We start from the raw sequence: 17,575 nt of genomic DNA, 5'->3' as shown, positions 1-17,575 counted from the left end.
GAAAATGGGGAAAACAACAACAATCAAAATATATCTGGGGGTTGAGATCCAGCTATCCTTGCTGCAGCGGCTCTGCTCTGCCACCAGCTCTCCATGCTGCAGCGGCTCTGCTCTGCCACCAGCTCTCCATGCTGCAGCGGCTCTGCTCTGCCACCAGCTCTCCATGCTGCAGCGGCTCTGCTCTGCCACCAGCTCTCCATGCTGCAGCGGCTCTGCTCTGCCACCAGCTCTCCATGCTGCAGCGGCTCTGCTCTGCCACCAGCTCTCCATGCGGCAGCGGCTCTGCTCTGCCACCAGCTCTCCATGCTGCAGCGGCTCTGCTCTGCCACCAGCTCTCCATGCTGCAGCGGCTCTGCCACCAGCTCTCCATGCTGCAGCGGCTCTGCTCTGCCACCAGCTCTCCATGCTGCAGCGGCTCTGCTCTGCCACCAGCTCTCCATGCGGCAGCGGCTCTGCTCTGCCACCAGCTCTCCATGCTGCAGCGGCTCTGCTCTGCCACCAGCTCTCCATGCTGCAGCGGCTCTGCTCTGCCACCAGCTCTCCATGCGGCAGCGGCTCTGCTCTGCCACCAGCTCTCCATGCGGCAGCGGCTCTGCTCTGCCACCAGCTCTCCATGCTGCTGCGGCTCTACTCTGCCACCAGCTCTCCATGCTGCAGCGGCACTGCCACCAGCTCTCCATGCTGCAGCGGCTCTGCTCTGCCACTAGCTCTCCATACTGCAACGGCTCTGCTCTGCCACTAGCTCTTCATCCTGCTGCGGCACTGCCACCAGCTCTCCATGCTGCAGTGGCTCTGCTCTGCCACCAGCTATTTGTGCAGCTAGAAGGTCTCAGCCACCATGTACAGTCAGTGCAGGCCTCCAGCTCCTCATGCTGTACAGTCAGTTCAGGCCTCCAGCTCCTCATGCTGCAGAGACATTGCAGCCACCAGCTCTCGTACTGCTGTAGTAGCGTTATGCCTTCAGCGTTCCTACTCCAGAGCTTTGCACAGCAGAAGTGCTCAGCCACTTGCTGTCCATACTGCAACATCAATGCTAATCCCCCAGCAGCGCGTGAAGCCGCAATTCCAGGTCTTGCCTCCCAGTGCAGCAGCAGTGCTCATTCACTACCTGTCCATGCCATAGCGTCAGTACTCCATCACTAGCAGCGGAAGGCTACAGCTGTATGCAGCAGTAGTGCTCGACCACCATGTGTCCATGCTGCAGCAACAGTTCTCATTCACCATCCTCCAGCAGCAGCATCACCAGCAGTGCATGCTGCATGATTGCTCTGCCGCCAGCTCGTTGTTCAGCAGCAGTGCTCAGCCACCAGCTCCTTGTTCAGCAGCAGTGCTCAGCCACCAGCTCCTTGTGCAGCATCAGTGCTCCGCCATCAGCAGCGTATAGTGCAGCAAGACCAGGCTTCCAGCTCTTGTGCAGTAGGGCTCAGCCACCAAGTCCTAGTGCAGGAGCAGTGTTCAGCCACCAGCAGCACCCAGTGTAGCAATGCCAGGCCTCCAGCTTCTTGAGAAGCAGCAGTGTTCAGCCACCAATTCCTTGTGCAGAGGCAACAGAGCTCAACCACCAGGAGCTCCTTGTGCAGCAGCAGTGCTCAGCCAGCAGCTTCATGTGTAGTATCAGTGCTGCTCCGCCACCAGCTTCTTGTGCAGTATCCTGTGTATTTTATTGTTGACAAAACTGGTTACTTACGTGATATCTAGAAATATCATTAATAAATACTATTGTATAATTTTTTTATCTGTTGTGGCTGCCCTAATTTGACACTCCTTTAGCATCATTACTTTGAATCCATTAATTGCCTAGGAAGTTATTGTCTTACTACAGTATCAGTGCTCAGGGGGGCGTGGTTTGGACGCCGATCGGGATGGCGGCGTGAGCCTGCAGCTCCGTGCCTAATCCCCGATAATTATCCTGAAACCCGGCCAAAACGCGCCGCAACTGGCGCGAGCCTGCTGCGCAGAGCGCTGGGACGACAGCGGACGCCGCGCACGAGCCGGTGGGGACCCTGGCGAGGTGCTAGAGCTGGGTCACGGAGCGGGACGAACAGCGTCTACAGCGCAAGATGGCGGCGGTACCGGACGGCGAAGAGTAAACAGCCCCGGCCGGAAGCTGGTGACCGCGGAGAAGCCTGCCGCTGGCGTAGCGGAGCGGGGCTGATCGCCTGTTGCCCGGGCTCCGGGACCACAGTGGTGGAGCGAGGCGATCTCCGCCGCGGCGGTGACTGCGGAGCCCACCGTCCCCTCCCCCTCGGGGCACCCGGCACAGACTACAGAGGGGACAGCGGGGCCGGCGCTGGACTACGGAGCGACGCGCCTGCCTGCTGGCAACTGCGGCTGTTGGGCTGTGGAGAGGACGAGCGTGAGAGCGGCGGAGGAGCTGGCGGCGGAGCCGGGCGATTCGCGCCCGATGGTGGTGGCGGCCGGATGGCGATGGCGGCCTGAGGAGATAGCAGCGCTGGGCTGAGGGAGCGTTGCAGAACGGAGGGCCTGCAGGCCGCGTGGAGGCGCCCTCCCCCCGGAGGCGAGGCTGGCCCATTGGGGTGGACTGAGCGGGAGTGACCCCGGTGCTGAAGCAGGAGGGTGGTGCACCCGCGCTGTCTGTTGTCGCCGAGTGAGGCCGCGGAGGGCCCGTGCGCCGGTGGCGGGTGGCCTTGGCGGGAAGACGACCTGCTGGCCACGAGCGGAGGGGCTGCTGGGCCGCCGGGCCCTGGGGGAGCGGACCGCCCCCGAGGAGTACATTGAGCTCGGTGAGCGGGTGCCGGGCCCTGGCTCTTCTCTCCCGGAGTGGACGAACGGCGGAATCGATCTGCCTGCTGGTGGGGCCCTGAACTGGAGGTGGTGCAGGGCGGGATGCCCACGAAGGGTGTCGCGCCGCATGTGCCCCCTGGGCACGACCGGGCGGCGACATCGGCCGCAGCTGGAGGACCCCAAGATGACCCGGGGGACACAGCGCAGGAACGGCGCTTAAACAAACGGCTGGATGGGATCCTGGAGGCCATCACGGCGACCAAGGAGGCCTTGCATCAAGACATAGCGCAGGTTGCCACCGGGCTGGGACTCTTGCGGGCCGATCATGCCAAATTGGCGGACAGAGTCAAAGACAATGAGGTGGCGATCCGGGAGCTCAAGCCAGCGGCGGCGACCGCGGAACGCAAAATCTCTGAGATCCTGGGCCGTTTGGCGACGCTGGAGAGGCGAGCGGAGGACGCCGAAGGTCGCAATCGGAGAAATAACGTGAGGGTAGTGGGCCTGCCGAAAAAGGCGAAGGGGATGACGCCGTGGCGTACATGGAGGACTGGTTCCGGAAGACCGTGGCCCCGGAGGGCCTCTCCCCCTTCTTCTCTCTGGAGCGGGCGCATAGGGTCCCGGCTCGCCGGCCGGCGCAGGGCCGCCCTCCCAGACCCATGTTGGTCAGGCTTTTGCATTATAGGGATAGGGACCTGCTGATCCAGAAGGCGCGGGCAGATGGCCCCTTCCAGGTGGCCAACAGCTCGGTCACGGTGTTCCCAGACTACACGCAGGAGGTACAGAAGAACAGGGCTTCCTTTCTAGCCGTGAAAAAGGAACTACGGATCGAGGGCCTGCAGTACTCCCTGCTGTTCCCAGCGAAACTGCGGGTAATCTTGGGCGGGACGACCCACTTCTTTCAGACCCCTGCTGAAGCGTGGACATGGCTGGAGTCGTATCGGGCGGGCACGGCCCGGGGAAGGACGGAGGAAAAAGAGAGGCAGGAACCGGTCCAAGTGCGGAAATCTCAACGTATCCGCAAGCGCAACAAACTTCGGGGAGCGGAGCGGGATGGACAGATGGCGGACGACAGGCGGAGGGCGCTGGCTGCGACGGCGATCATAACGGGCTCTCAAGGGGAGCAGACTTCAGTGGGCTCGGATTCTGGAGAGGAGGCCGGGCAGTCCGGCAGAGAGATGTTAGAGGTTGACAGCTCCGGGGGGCCGGCGGTCACCCCACAGACGGCGGATGGACTATTTAACGGGTGATGCGGAGGGTGGGGCCATATTTACGACTCCGGGTCTGACTGGGGGTCCCGGTGCTCGGCGGACTTGCAGGTATGGTGCTGAGACATACGGGGGATGGTGGGTGCGGGGCGGGGGGCTTGGCCTGCCCGGGGTCGGTTCTGAATCACCCTCGAGCTGCCCCTAAGGCTTTCTGTGGAGACGACCCCAGAGTAGTGACGGTTTGGTGGGTTGCAGGTTTGGATGGGGGCTGATAGTGCGTTATTAGGTCCTGTTCTGGGGAGTGGGTGGGGGGGAGTTTGTGGGGTTGTTCTGGTTGCGGGGTTCTGTTGCGCTGCTGTAGGTGGGCCGGGGATATTGGTGTGCTGGGGGGGTTCTGGTTGTGATGGGGACATTACCTAATTTGAAATGCCTCACGTGGAACGTTCGTGGCCTCCGCACTATGTCTAGACGATACAAGGTCCATGCCCACCTGGTGAGGCGAGGCATACAAATCGCACTCCTGCAGGAAACTCACTTAACTCAACAGGAACAACACTGCGCTGCAGAAGAGATGGCGTGGCCAGGTGTTTGGGACTACATGTTCGGCGTTTGCCAGGGGAGTGTTGATATGGGTGCGGGCAGGAATCCCATTTCAGGCCACGACTCAGCTGGTGGATCCGGGGGGTAGATTTGTGGCGGTTGGAGGGAAGCTCTATGGTCAGGATGTGGCCTTATGCAGTATATATGCCCCCAACGCGGACCAGGCCCGCTTTTTTGTTAGCTTGACGGGTTCCTTGGCGCACTTCTTGGCGGGCCCCATATTGATAGGAGGGGACTTTAACTCGATCACTGATGTGGCACTGGACCGGTCGCATCCGCCATTGGCTGATTCGCCAGTGCGCCGATTAGCGGCGCACAGGGCGGACTGGCAGGAGAGGTGGGGGTTGATAGATGTGTGGAGGGAGCAGCATCCGGGACACAGGGACTATTCCTTCTTCTCCGCGTTACACGCGCTACACGTTAGGATAGATGCCGTTTTGTGCAGCAGGGACTTGGCGCCCGTGATGGTCCACACGGAGTACCTCACTAGAACTATATCAGACCACAACCCGCTGCTGCTGACGCTGCAGTGGCGGCGGCCGCGATCGGCGGTCCCGACATGGCGCCTGAGGCCGGAGGCATTGGAAGATCCAGTGTTTAGTGATGCGGTCAAGCGGGGCGTAGAGCAGTACTTTACGGAGAATGAGGGTTCAACGGCCACGAGGGCGATGGAATGGGATGCCATGAAGGTGGTGACAAGAGGCGTTTGTATGGGAACATTTGCGAATGTGAGGACTACTATCCTGACGGCTTTGGAGAAGGCGGAGGGGGTGTTGAGGGATCTGGAGCAGCGTTGGCCCGAGAGACCGGAGTTACAGGACAGGCTGCTTGAGGCGAAGGAGGTGGTAGCGACAGAAACTGAGCGGCTGCGGGGCTTTGACTACAAGCGGTATCTCGTCAGAGTCCATGCGGAACGGGACAAGGTAGGAACGCTACTGGCTAGACTAGCGAACCCGGAACCCCGGGGCTGCCCGGTCCTAAGCATTAGAACGGAGACGGGGGAGATGGTTTACTCGCAGGGGACGGTGCTCCAGCGGTTCAGGTCATACTATTCGGTCCTCTATGAGAGCCAGTTACGGGTGGAGAACTCCGAGATAACTGAATATCTGGCGACTCTTTGCCTCCCCCGGGTAGATGCGGAAACTGCGACGGTGCTGGGCAGACCCATTACGCTGCAGGAGATTCGGGTGGCTATTAAGCAGATGGCCAGAAATAAAACGCCGGGGGTAGATGGCCTGCCGATCGAATTCTATGCGCAGTTTGTGGATGCCTTGGCGCCCAGGCTCTTGCTGGTCTACACTGAGGCCATGGAGCTGGGGAGACTCCCCCAGTCGATGAGGGAGGCATTGGTGGTGCCGTTGTTGAAGCCCGGCAGGGATGCCTCGGATGTGACATCGTATAGACCTTTGTCTATGCTGACGGTCGACTACAAAATATTGAGTCGCATATTGGCCACTAGATTACTACCGCACATGACCAAATTGGTTCACGGGGACCAAGCCGGTTTTATCCCCACCAGGAGCACAGCATGGAATATTCGACGCCTGGTCCGTATTATGGACAGCGTCTGGGGCCCAGAACAGCGGCCGGCAGTGCTCTCCGTAGACATTGAAAAGGCTTTCGATAGCCTCGAATGGGGATACCTCGATGCGGTGCTCGAGAAGACCGGCCTGGGGGAGGGGTTCGGACGTTGGACACGGGTCCTTTACTCCTCTGCTACGGCCAGGGTGCGGCTGGGAGCGGTCGTGTCCGCAGCGTATCCAGTACGCAGGGGCACACGGCAGGGTTGCTCGTTATCCCCCCTGTTGTTCGCCTTGGCGATGGAGCCTTTGGCGGCACAAGCAAGGACAGGAGCGGTGTACGGCGGGGTTCGATGTGGGGAGGAGGAGCATCATATTTCCCTGTACGCGGATGACCTCCTGCTGTACCTGGAGGACTCCGGTGACGCCTTGGAGGGGGCTGTGGAGATGCTCTCGCGCTTTGGTGAGCTCTCGGGCCTCAGGGTCAATTGGACCAAAACCTGTGCTTTCCCGCTGCGGGCAGATGTCCCATACTGCCCTCCCACTCGGGATGTGGTGTGGGAAGCTAAGTGCTTTACTTACCTGGGAGTCCGGATATACCACGACGTCGAAAATCTCCTGGACGGTAATGTAGGGCGTTGCATAAGGGCCTTGAGGGGGTGCATGGCCTTCTGGGCTGCCCTCCCGCTCTCGGTGCTGGGCCGGGTCGCGTTGCTGAAGATGGTGGCTCTGCCCCGACTGCTCTATTACTTCCGCACACTGCCGATATGGATCCCGCAGAGGATCGTCAAAGACTTGAAGTCGCAGATCATCAGCTTCCTATGGGGGACGGGACGGCGACGGGTAGCCCTGACGGTTCTGATGCGGCCTAAACTAGAGGGGGGACTGGCGGTCCCCGATTTTGAATTATACTACCTGGCGGCGCAGCTACAAGTGCTGACACAGAATGTGGCCAGAGTGTTCCGAGGCCCGGAGCTGGGACGAGGGACTGGCATCCAGAGACATGTCCTGTCTTACATAGTCATGCAACAGAAATTAGACCTGAGAGATTTATCCATCGAGGAGCGGACTCTCCGGCTATGCTGGCAGAGGGGCATGAGGAGAGCAAAGACGGTGAGACCTTATGCACCGGAGATCCCGCTGGGGATGTTGACGGCACTGCCGCATGGAGGCGACTGGTCCCCGCTAGCGGAGTGGGAAGAGCTGGGGTTGCAGATGGTGGGGGACCTCTATATAGATTGGGTGCTGGCCCCCTTCGGGGCTTTGCAGGAGCAGTTTGGTCTCCCGGATGGGAGTTATCTCCTGCACGCGGCGGTGAGCGCGGCAATACAAAAACACTGGAGAGAGGGGCTGGCGGAACCCTCTGTGGCGCTGACCTGTCAGTACGTGGCGATGGCGGCGGGAACGATTAAGGCGGTGATGTGCCTACAGGCTAGATTGCTGCAGGAGGGGCTGGAGCCGCTTGCGGCATTGAAGGAGCGGTGGGAGGAAAGCGTAGGCAAACCCATTCCGGACACGATCTGGAGCCACATCATGCGGAGGACATGGAAGGGTAGCGGGAATGCCCGCTTTCAGCAGGTGCATTTCTTCATCCTCCACAGGGCATATTTGACCCCGGGAAAGATTAGCCGGTACTTTCAGGTGCAGGAGGCCGCTTGCCCGCGCTGCTTCGCACTGGGAGCTGAACTAGAGCATATGCTGTGGGGGTGCCCGAAGCTTGGGTCGTACTGGACTGAGGTGGGAGAGATATTGAATACTATAACGGACCGGGAGGTGGAGTTTGATTTGGGGGCGTGCCTGCTGCTCTGGTTCCCTCACACAGCGAAGACGAAAGTGACGAGTAAATTTATTGACTTGGGGCTCATGTTGGCCCAGAGAGAAATTACGTGGCACTGGAAGTCCCGGGAGGGCCCATCAATCGGGCGGTGGATATCCGAGTTATTAAAATGGTCTAGATGCGAGAGTGAAGTTAGACAGCGGCAAGCGATCAAGGCGGACAATGAAAAGGGGTTGGAGTGGGTAAGGGCATGGGAACTGATCGGGCAGGCCCTGCAGGATTGCCGGCTCGAGCGGGCGGAACGGGAGCGCGAGGAGCACGGAGTTCCTTGAGGTTGAGGAAAATAGATGTAACCTCTGAAGGATGGCACAACTTAGAGTTAGGGACCACTGGAGGGGCCCACATCAGCAGCAGTTGGGGGGTGGGATGGGAGGGGGGGGGGGGAGTTCCTGAGGTGGGAGGGTAGTGCTATATTGTGTTGTATGGGGAATGACTGATTGGACAGAAAAGCAGAGGCTCCCAGGGGGCATGATCCAGGCACCGCTATGAGGCGATAGTTGTGTTACTTTGCTTAACTGTATATATATGCCGCCCGGCCCCCGGGATGTGGGCTAAATGGCTGTGTGCATTGCTAAACCGAAGGATGTGATCGGAGATTGTAGGGGGTGCCGGTTGCCCCGATGGTTATTTTGCTGAAAATGTTGCAATAAAAAAACATGTTTTAAAAAAAAAAATACAGTATCAGTGCTCAGCCACCAGTTCCTTGTGCAGCAGCAGCAGTGCTCAGCCACCCGCTCCTTGTGCAGAAGCAGCACCAGTGCTCAGCAACTAGCTTCTTGTGCAGCATTAGTGCTGCTCAGCCACCAGCTACTTATGCAGCAGCAGTGCTCAGCCACCAATTCCTTGTGCAGAGGCAACAGTGCTCGTCCACCAGGAGCACTTTGTGCAGCAGCAATTCCAGCTCCATGTTCAGCAGCAGTTCTCAGCCACCAGCTCCCTGTGCAGCAGCAGCAGTGCTCAGCCACAAGGCACTTGCACTGCAGCAGTAGTGCTCAGCCATCCGCTTTCTGCAACAGCAGTACTCAGCCATCTCCTCCTTGTGCAGCAGCAGTGCTCGGCCACCAGCTCCTTGTGCAGCAGCAGTGCTCAGCCACCAGGTCCTTGTGCAGCAGCAGTGCTCAGCCACCAGCAGCGCTCGGCCACCAAGTCCTTGTGCAGCAGAAACGCTCTGCCACCAGGTCCTTGTGCAGCAGCAGGACTCAGCCAGCAGCAGCGCTCGGCCACCAGGTCCTTGTGCAGCAGAAATGCTCGGCCACCAGGTCCTTGTGCAGCAGAAATGCTCGGCCACCAGGTCCTTGTGCAGCAGAAATGCTCGGCCACCAGGTCCTTGTGCAGCAGAAATGCTCGGCCACCAACTCTTTGTGCAGCAGCAGCGCTCGGCCACCAACTCTTTGTGCAGCAGCAGCGCTCGGCCACCAACTCTTTGTGCAGCAGCAGCGCTCGGCCACCAACTCTTTGTGCAGCAGCAGCGCTCGGCCACCAACTCTTTGTGCAGCAGCAGCAGCGCTCGGCCACCAACTCTTTGTGCAGCAGCAGTGCTAAGCCACCAGCTTCTTGTGCAGCAGAAGTTCTCAGCCACCAGCTTCTGGTGCAGCAGCAATGCCAGATCTTCTGCTCCTTGTGCAGCAGCCGGTCTCAGCCACCAGCTTCTTTTGCAGGAGCAGCAGCAGTGCTCAGCCACCAGCTTCTGGTGCAGCAGCAGTGCTCAGCCACCAGCTTCTGGTGCAGCAGCAGTGCTCAGCCACCAGCTTCTGGTGCAGCAGCAGTGCTCAGCCACCAGCTTCTAGTGCAGCAGCAGTGCTCAGCCACCAGCTTCTTGTGCAGCAGCAATGCCAGATCTCCAGCTCCTTCTGCAGCAGCAGGTCTCAGCCACCAGCTCCTTGTGTAGCATCCGTGCTACTCAGCCACCAGCTTCTTGTGCAGCATCAGTGCTCAGCCACCAGCTTCTGGTGCAGCAGCAGTGCTCAGCCACCAATTCCTTGTGCAGAGGCAACAGTGCTCAAGCACCAGGAGCTCCTTGTGCAGCAGCAATGCCAGCTCTCCAGCTCCTTATGCAGCAGCAGCAGGTCTCAGCCACCAGCTCCTTGTGCAGCAGCAGCAGGTCTCAGCCTCCGCTCCTTGTGCAGCAGTGCTCAGCCACCAGCTCCTTGTGCTGCAACAGCAGTGCTCCGTCACAAGGCCCCTGTGCAGCAGTGCTCTGCCAGCTCTTTGTGCAGCACCAGTACTCAGCCACCAGCTTTGTGCAGCAGCAGTACTCAGCCACCAGCTCCTTGTGCAGCAGCAGTGTTCAGCCACCAGCTCCTTGTGCAGCAGCAGTGTTCAGCCACCAGCTCCTTGTGCAGCAGCAGTGTTCAGCCACCAGCTCCTTGTGCAGCAGCAGTGTTCAGCCACCAGCTCCTTGTGCAGCAACATTGTTCAGCCACCAGCTCCTTGGGCAGCAACATTGTTCAGCCACCAGCTCCTTGTGCAGCAGCAGCAGCAGCAGTGTTTAGCCACCAGCTCCTTGTGCAGCAGCAGTGTTTAGCCACCAGCTCCTTGTGCAGCAGCAGTGTTTAGCCACCAGTTCCTTGTGCAGCAGCAGTGTTTAGCCACCAGCTCCTTGTGCAGCAGCAGTGTTTAGCCACCAGCTCCTTGTGCAGCAGCAGTGTTTAGCCACCAGCTCCTTGTGCAGCAGCAGTGTTTAGCCACCAGCTCCTTGTGCAGCAGCAGTGTTTTTTGCCACCAGCTCCTTGTGCAGCAGCAGTGTTTTTTGCCACCAGCTCCTTGTGCAGCAGCAGTGCTCAGCACCCAGATCCTTGTGCAGCAGCAGCAGTGTTGAGCCACCAGGTCCTTGTGCAACAGCAGTGCTCAGCCACCACTCCCTCAGTAGGTGACACAACTCACTTGAGAAAGTGCTCTGACAGGGAGATGGGGACCCAGAGTAGTGGAGGGTTTTCCCAATGCCCCTGTGATCTTTTCACCCTCCTCCTGTACCCTTGTGATGACTCTAACCCAGTCTTTGCCCTTCTGTTCTCTGTGTGCAGGATGTGCTCCTCGATTGGTCCTACGCTGGTGATGATGAGGGACTGGAGCCCCCAGATTATGAAGTATTGCTGGAAAATGGTGAGTACCTGGTTCATAAATCCGTCACGTCTTCAATATAGATGCCTTTTTTTATCGCCTCTGCTCGTGCGGTGTTCCTAGTTCTTTATCTGGCACCCTACTTGAAGAGCACAGCGAAGAGGCCATTTAGTTTATGGCCACACTGTCTGTCCATTGAAAGTGTTGAGACTGAACCCCAATATTTTAAGTCATCGTTGAAGATGGGTCTCTAAGAGAAAATTACTTATTGTTGCAAAACTGCCACAGGGACGATTTTTGGGGTGAATTTAAGTGGATGTTTAGTGGCCAAGGGTGAGTGAGTTGACCGGTGCAACATCACTCCCATAACACATTTTTAAGGGCGTGGAGGTTCACTGAGGGCTACTAGAAGGGTGTGGCGGGCACAGAGTAGCATGACCGGTCTAGAAGAGGCCAGGAAAGTGTTCAGTCATTGGTGTTGAGTCACCAAAATGCCAGGGGCAGCGAAAGTGACATCACATGTCCCCTCCCCTCCCAGTGATTTCACAGGAACTGATGTCATGACAATTGACATTCTGTCACCCTCCCCTCAGCTGTTAGTGAACTGTCTAACTTCTCTTTTATTTGTCACGTCTTTCTCACCTGTTGCTAACTCTTGTTCACCCCACGGGTCTAAATTAACTGTCTTTCTCACTGATGTCCTTAGAATACGTGTCTTCCCCTCTCTCTCCTAAATTTCTCACCTGTTCTGTCCCTTTTCCACTCATTCTCCTTTCTCCCACCAATTGTACTTCCTTATCTGTCCTTTCTCACCTGTCTCTGTCGCAGTATTATTGGTGTCTCTTTCATCCCTCTTTGTCTCTCTTAAACATACATCCTCTTGTGTTGGTCTCTTGACCTCTCACCCTTCTCTCTGTAGTGTCTTCTTCCTTTCGATATTTTATCCTTACTTCCCCTTAAAACCTTTTACCTTTACCACCTCTCTCTCTTTCTCTCCTCTGTATTTCTTTCTTACTCCCTCCAGAAGCTCAGGGGCAGCAGGAGGCATGTAGATGATTCAAACCACTTGCAACAATAAATTATTATTTTCCAAGTTAGGCACTGTCCTCTGAGGTCAGGGGATGGCAGTGACAGTGTTTTGGGTCACAGCAGGCAAGCCAGGGGTCGCAGCTGCGACCCTGAAAGAACGTCCATGTTTTTTAGTGCCCAACTTGAAGGACACTTGGTGTGCCTGATCCTTGAAGTGGAGCCACCCATCTTGTTAATGAATGTGGTTTTGAGCTGGTGCTCCCACCTATAAAGCACTCTGCGGTGCCTTCTACATGGTTTATGGTGTTAGTCGAAGCAGTGACGCTAACACTGGGTAGTTCATCGCTATTGGCACTGGTCCCTGTCACTCACCAAAGACTGCCCACAAACCCACTGAGGCCTCCCCCCCCCCCCCGACCCAAGGCCTGGAGTCTGGGCTTAGGCAAAGAATGAGCAAAAGGTCAGTGACCGGGATGGACAAAGAAAGGTCTGGAGCAGTTAAAATGACCCTTTAACCCTAGAAGCCCATTCCTCGTTCAGTCCTGCCCTGTGCCAAAAGATCTTACTCCATTCTGCATGCAGCAGCATGTTTCGTGTGCTGGGTCATATGGAATGACCATATTTTAATGTTACTGGTATCGTGCCATTGGCTTCCTATTAAAGACAGAGCATTATACAAGAGAAACTGCCTTTACAACGTGTCTCGAACCATGCTGTGCCGTTACAACGCATTCCTTTTCCATGCAAGTCGTTACCACTGTTTGCCTTAGGGAAAGCCTTGTTGGAGTGATGTTGGATTTTAAGTCCAACACTTTCTCTGCTGTTGCACAGACTGGAGTTGGAATAGTAATATATACTATTCAAAGTCTTGCACTTTCCCAAAGGCAAGTCATTCTAATGACTTGCTAGTAAAAAAAAATCCATTGTCAAGAAGCAATCATGGGTCGGGCAGCGTTGTAAAGGAATGCTTGTTAAGTGTATGCCTGGTTCCAACATTCAACCATATACAAACCATCTTGTATGACTAACCAGGCCATTCACACAGCCACTCCACGTTACCTGGCTGACCAGCTTCAGACACCTGGTTGGGCTCGGCCATCACGGAATGCTGAAGCTCGGCAGCTAAACTCGCCCTTTATAAAGGAACCATTGATGGACCAATCCTGTCCTGGCAGTGTGACCAGAGTCTGGACCTCCTTTCCCTTGAACCTACGTACCACTGCCTCACAGGCTATCTTTAGATCCGCACTGAAAGCCCTTGTACTGAAAACACATTTAAATAAATCCCTTGCCTTCATACACCACAACGCTAACTTAGTTTTGGCACTGATTGGTGCCTTGAGGTTTCCCTTTGACCTCAGTATTACTTGGAACCTTCTGAACCTGGCACCTCTTTACATCCTGGTACTCAACATTTATGACTGTTGCCATTTATACCTTGTTATAATCCTTCATCTGTATTGTAAATGCTCGCATGCCTTTGGGTCGTGTAGTTTTGGTGCCTTGTGTAAAGATCTAATTCTATTGTAAAGAGCTCTGAAACCTTTGGGTAATGTAACCTGCATAGATAAGTTAATGAGACCCTTCCTCCTCTTTAACCTCGCTGCCTGCCTCTCCCTCTCTCTCTTGCTCTCTCTCTATATGTCTCCTGATTAGTTCTGTTGAGTGTCCGCGTGGCAGTGCTGGCCTCTCGGTGATCAAGCATTGCAGGATCCGCAGCGCTGCACCTCTTCATACAGTGCTGTGGGTGGACGGGGCCGCCCTTGAATTTAGAATCCTCATTCACTTAAGGGAGTGAATCCTGAAGCTTCAGGATCACAACGAAGGTGTGCAAGCTTCACCATCACTCTACAAATGGTAGTTCTGACCCACAGGCACTCTGAGCAGAGGGGTGTCTTATGACTGCCAGCAGGAGGGTAGCATCACCAGTCCTATCTAAAGAGACCCGAGGGGCACAGACGTGTTGTGTGATCTGTAGCAGTTCTATCTTTCTTTAATCTGAATGTATCTATCTTTGTTCCAATCCACGGGGGCTTTGAATCTGCCTTTATTCGCTTAGATGGAGATCTGAAGCAAAAAAAAGACAATTTATTGAAAAAAAATAAGCGATAATGTGCTTTCGGAGCAATATGTAAAAATGTCCAGGGTTCCCCTCATGTGTCCCTCCTTGGGCTCATCTTAGACCTCATCTTACTACTATGATCTCCCTAATTCCTTTCTAGAGACTCTTCCCACCTCCATCCCTCCTTTACTCATCCCAAAACTTTTCTATACTATGATCTCCCAATAAACACTTTCTAGACTTTTCCCTCTTCTATCCCTCCATTATCCTTTTCAACCCAACTAACACACTCACATGTCCACAGGTCAAATTAATTCATAGTTCCCTAAACTAACTCGCCACTAATCTTTTTGGCTTCTGGAGTAGCGTGCTACTTACCGAAAAGTGCTTTGATGCCTCATCAGAGGTAGTAAGCACTATATAAATACAATTACAATATGTTTCTGTCTTTTCTAACATTGAACACGTTTAACTGTTTTTCACCCCATAGACATCAGAGAAGCGCTTTACATAACACTTCAGAGGATGAATATGTTCCTGAAGCTTCTAGAGACGCATACCCCCTCCTTCGAGGCTGCCATCAAAGAGCTGCGTCGCATTGCAGATGGCGTGGACCACTTCCACCATGGAGCTACTATTGCAAGCATCACGGGGGGCGCGGTGAGTGCTGCTGGTGGCATCACCACTGTCGTGGGACTGATCCTTGCCCCGTTCACCTTCGGGGCTTCACTGATTGTTACAGGTGTGGGTCTAGGTGTGGCGGCAGCCGGTGGGGTCACAAGTGCCACGGCCACCATTTCGGACACAGTGAATGAACGTGTGGAGCGTGGTAAGGTGGATACTCTGATTCGTGAGTACGAGACAAACATGAATGAGATTGAAGAGTGCCTCAAAAGCATCCACTGCCAGCTGGAGATGCTCAGCAGCCACCCAGACTTCTCCTGCATCACCAACCGGGAGTTTGAGGCAGTCGCCCTTAATGCTCTACCCAGGGCAGGCAGAGGGATCGCTAATGTGGTGGAGATTGTGAGGCTGGCACAGTTGGGGAAGGTGGCTGGAGGGCTGGCCAGGGGCATCCGCATCGCTGGCGTGGCTACGGGCATCTTGACAGGACTTTTCCTGGTCATGGATGCCATTTTCATTGCCAAGGACGCCAAGGATCTGCATAAGGGGGCAAAAACCGAAGCGGCAGCAAAGATCCGGGAGGCAGCGGATGAGCTGGAAAAGGGGCTTCACGAACTGATGGAAATTGCGTGCACCCTGAAGAAGACACAAACCTGAACAGAGCAGACTCCAGTCCAAGCAATCTCCTCCCCTTGGCAGATCTGCTGACATCAGCAGGAAACCAATATGATTTCGATGTTAGATGGAAGTTGGTGTTATTTGTTCACTAGTCGTTCCATACATAGGGCCTCCAATGCTTGTTTAAGAGGCATAATCATGCCTAGAATCAATCTGTACTAAAGGTCAGAGGTCACTTGTATCTGTAGATCATCCCTATCACCTACTAAAGCACATATTGGCCTAATCCCTGATATAGGATCCCTGTTTTTCCGTCTGTCACTTGAACTCCCCTCATGGTCTTCACTCCCAACCATGCTCCAAGTTTTGCGTAAACTACAGGGGATATGTTGTCGAATCACTCCTGCTCCTTCCGTCAGTGCCCCGATACGGAATCCTTTCAAAGCGCATGCCTGCCCAAATCTCAAAATGTGGAAAAATAATTGCAAAGTGAACACTGTCACCAGAGGATAACACCGGGCTATGCAAATCAATATCTCCATGAAGGGGTCGGCTCTTCGGTCGGGCACAAGCACCCATCTCAGTGGCCCACTTGTAGGCTCTTTATTAGAATAATTATCATGAGATTGGATCAATGAAATATTCCTTCATATGTGTGAGCTTAGTTTGTCAATTCTTGCGATTGTACCATTGATCGCCTCCAAGGGGTAGAGTAGTGAAGAGCGCTATCCAAGTGTGAGAGCGCTCTATAAAAATACGATACAGTTTTAATAACTATTAATAGCACAAATTGATGGAATAATCTTTACATTTTTACAAATCGCCAGAAGTTACCAAACCAATTGATGACCATTAGAAGTTTGTCGAAAGATAATGTTTCTCTAAAGATTGATAAATATCTGATGTAGTCTTCGTCAGTCACATCACCGCTGAATTCGGTGTATTGACCTCCAAGAACAGTCTGCCTGTATTACACTCTTCTAAAACAAAGATCTGTACATACATTGAAGATGGCGGATGGCTGTCAAGAAGGCTTTCTTCATCCGTTTTCTTCAGATTGTTTGAGTGAAGGGTGTTAGGTTATTTGTTATTGGCCAGAAGTCATAATGGGTGTCCTTGTTTGAAGTGGCTATTTATCGTCTGGAGACCACATCAGATATTCTAAAAGCTAAATGCCCAAACACTGTTTTGCATTCCAGATAACTGAAAAGTGTGGGAAGGTATGGTAGACTCTGAGCCTATATCATCAAATTGTATAAAGTAATATTGGAATTTGTCATGACGGATTATAATCCTGACGGTTTGTAACGGAGTTTACTGCTTACGGTGTATGTGATGGAAATGTTCAATCATGGAAACATTGAAAGTTATTATGTGCCTTAATATTATAACTGTTAATTTTCATTAAAGTATTAATTAATCATTAGGGGTTATTGGGGAACGGTTTGCTTCAATAAAAAGTTACTTTTTGTAATTAACTAATGCTTCAATAAAATTACTTTTTGTAATTAACTGATGCTTCAATAAAAAGTTACTTTTTGTAATTAACTGTTTCAGCAACAGAGCTTTTTAGTATTATAGTATCAGGACAATAAATGCATATAAATCTAACTTTTTACTTAATAAAATGGTGAGCAATAACTAATCATCTTATTATTTGTTGTTTTTGTTATGGACACTCTGTGAAAACTCCTTGCACTGTCTGCAGATACTCTATGAAAACCCCTGGTACGGCCTGCAGAACTTTGTGAAACTCCTTGCGCTGTCTGCAGACACTCGTGAAATCTCCTTGTGCTGTCTGCAGAACTCTGTGAAAACTCCTTGTGCTGTCTGCAGACCTATGTGAAAACTCCTTGCGCTGTCTGCAGACTCTGTGAAAACACCTTACACTGTCTGCAGAACTCTGTGAAAACTCCGTGCACTGTCTGCAGAACTCTGTGAAAACTCCTTGTGCTGTCTGCAGACACTCTATGAAAACCCCTGTACGGTCTGCAAACACTCTGTGAAAACTCCTTGTGCTGTCTGCAGACCTATGTGAAAACACCTTGCACTGTCTGCAGACTCTGTGAAAACTCCGTGCACTGTCTGCAGAACTCTGTGAAAACTCCTTGCGCTGTCTGCAGACTCTGTGAAAACACCTTACACTGTCTGCAGAACTCTGTGAAAACTCCGTGCACTGTCTGCAGAACTCTGTGAAAACTCCTTGTGCTGTCTGCAGACACTCTATGAAAACCCCTTGTACGGTCTGCAAACACTCTGTGAAAACTCCTTGTGC

At 54.0% G+C, this 17,575-nt stretch overlaps 1 protein-coding gene across 4 annotated transcripts in view; it reads left to right on the top strand.

The window, feature by feature from the left end:
* The window catches only part of LOC146839550 (apolipoprotein L3-like), a 139,967-nt gene extending 123,022 nt beyond the window's left edge, over nt 1–16,945 (top strand). For all 4 annotated transcript variants that reach the window (XM_085651611.1, XM_085651613.1, XM_085651612.1 and 1 more), the window contains exons 3-4: nt 10,931–11,009; nt 14,549–16,945. In XM_085651611.1, the coding sequence (XP_085507737.1) occupies nt 10,931–11,009; nt 14,549–15,339 (870 nt within the window). In that variant the 3' untranslated portion in view covers nt 15,340–16,945. The remainder of the gene's footprint in view (nt 1–10,930; nt 11,010–14,548) is intronic.
* The last annotated feature ends 630 nt before the right edge of the window (nt 16,946–17,575 follow it).

The sequence above is a fragment of the Triturus cristatus genome, chromosome 4_1 (assembly GCF_964204655.1).
Source record: "Triturus cristatus chromosome 4_1, aTriCri1.1, whole genome shotgun sequence".
Taxonomy (NCBI): domain Eukaryota; kingdom Metazoa; phylum Chordata; class Amphibia; order Caudata; family Salamandridae; genus Triturus; species Triturus cristatus.
The sequence above is the reverse complement of the archived record's forward strand: the minus strand, read 5'-3'. Positions and strand labels throughout refer to the sequence as shown.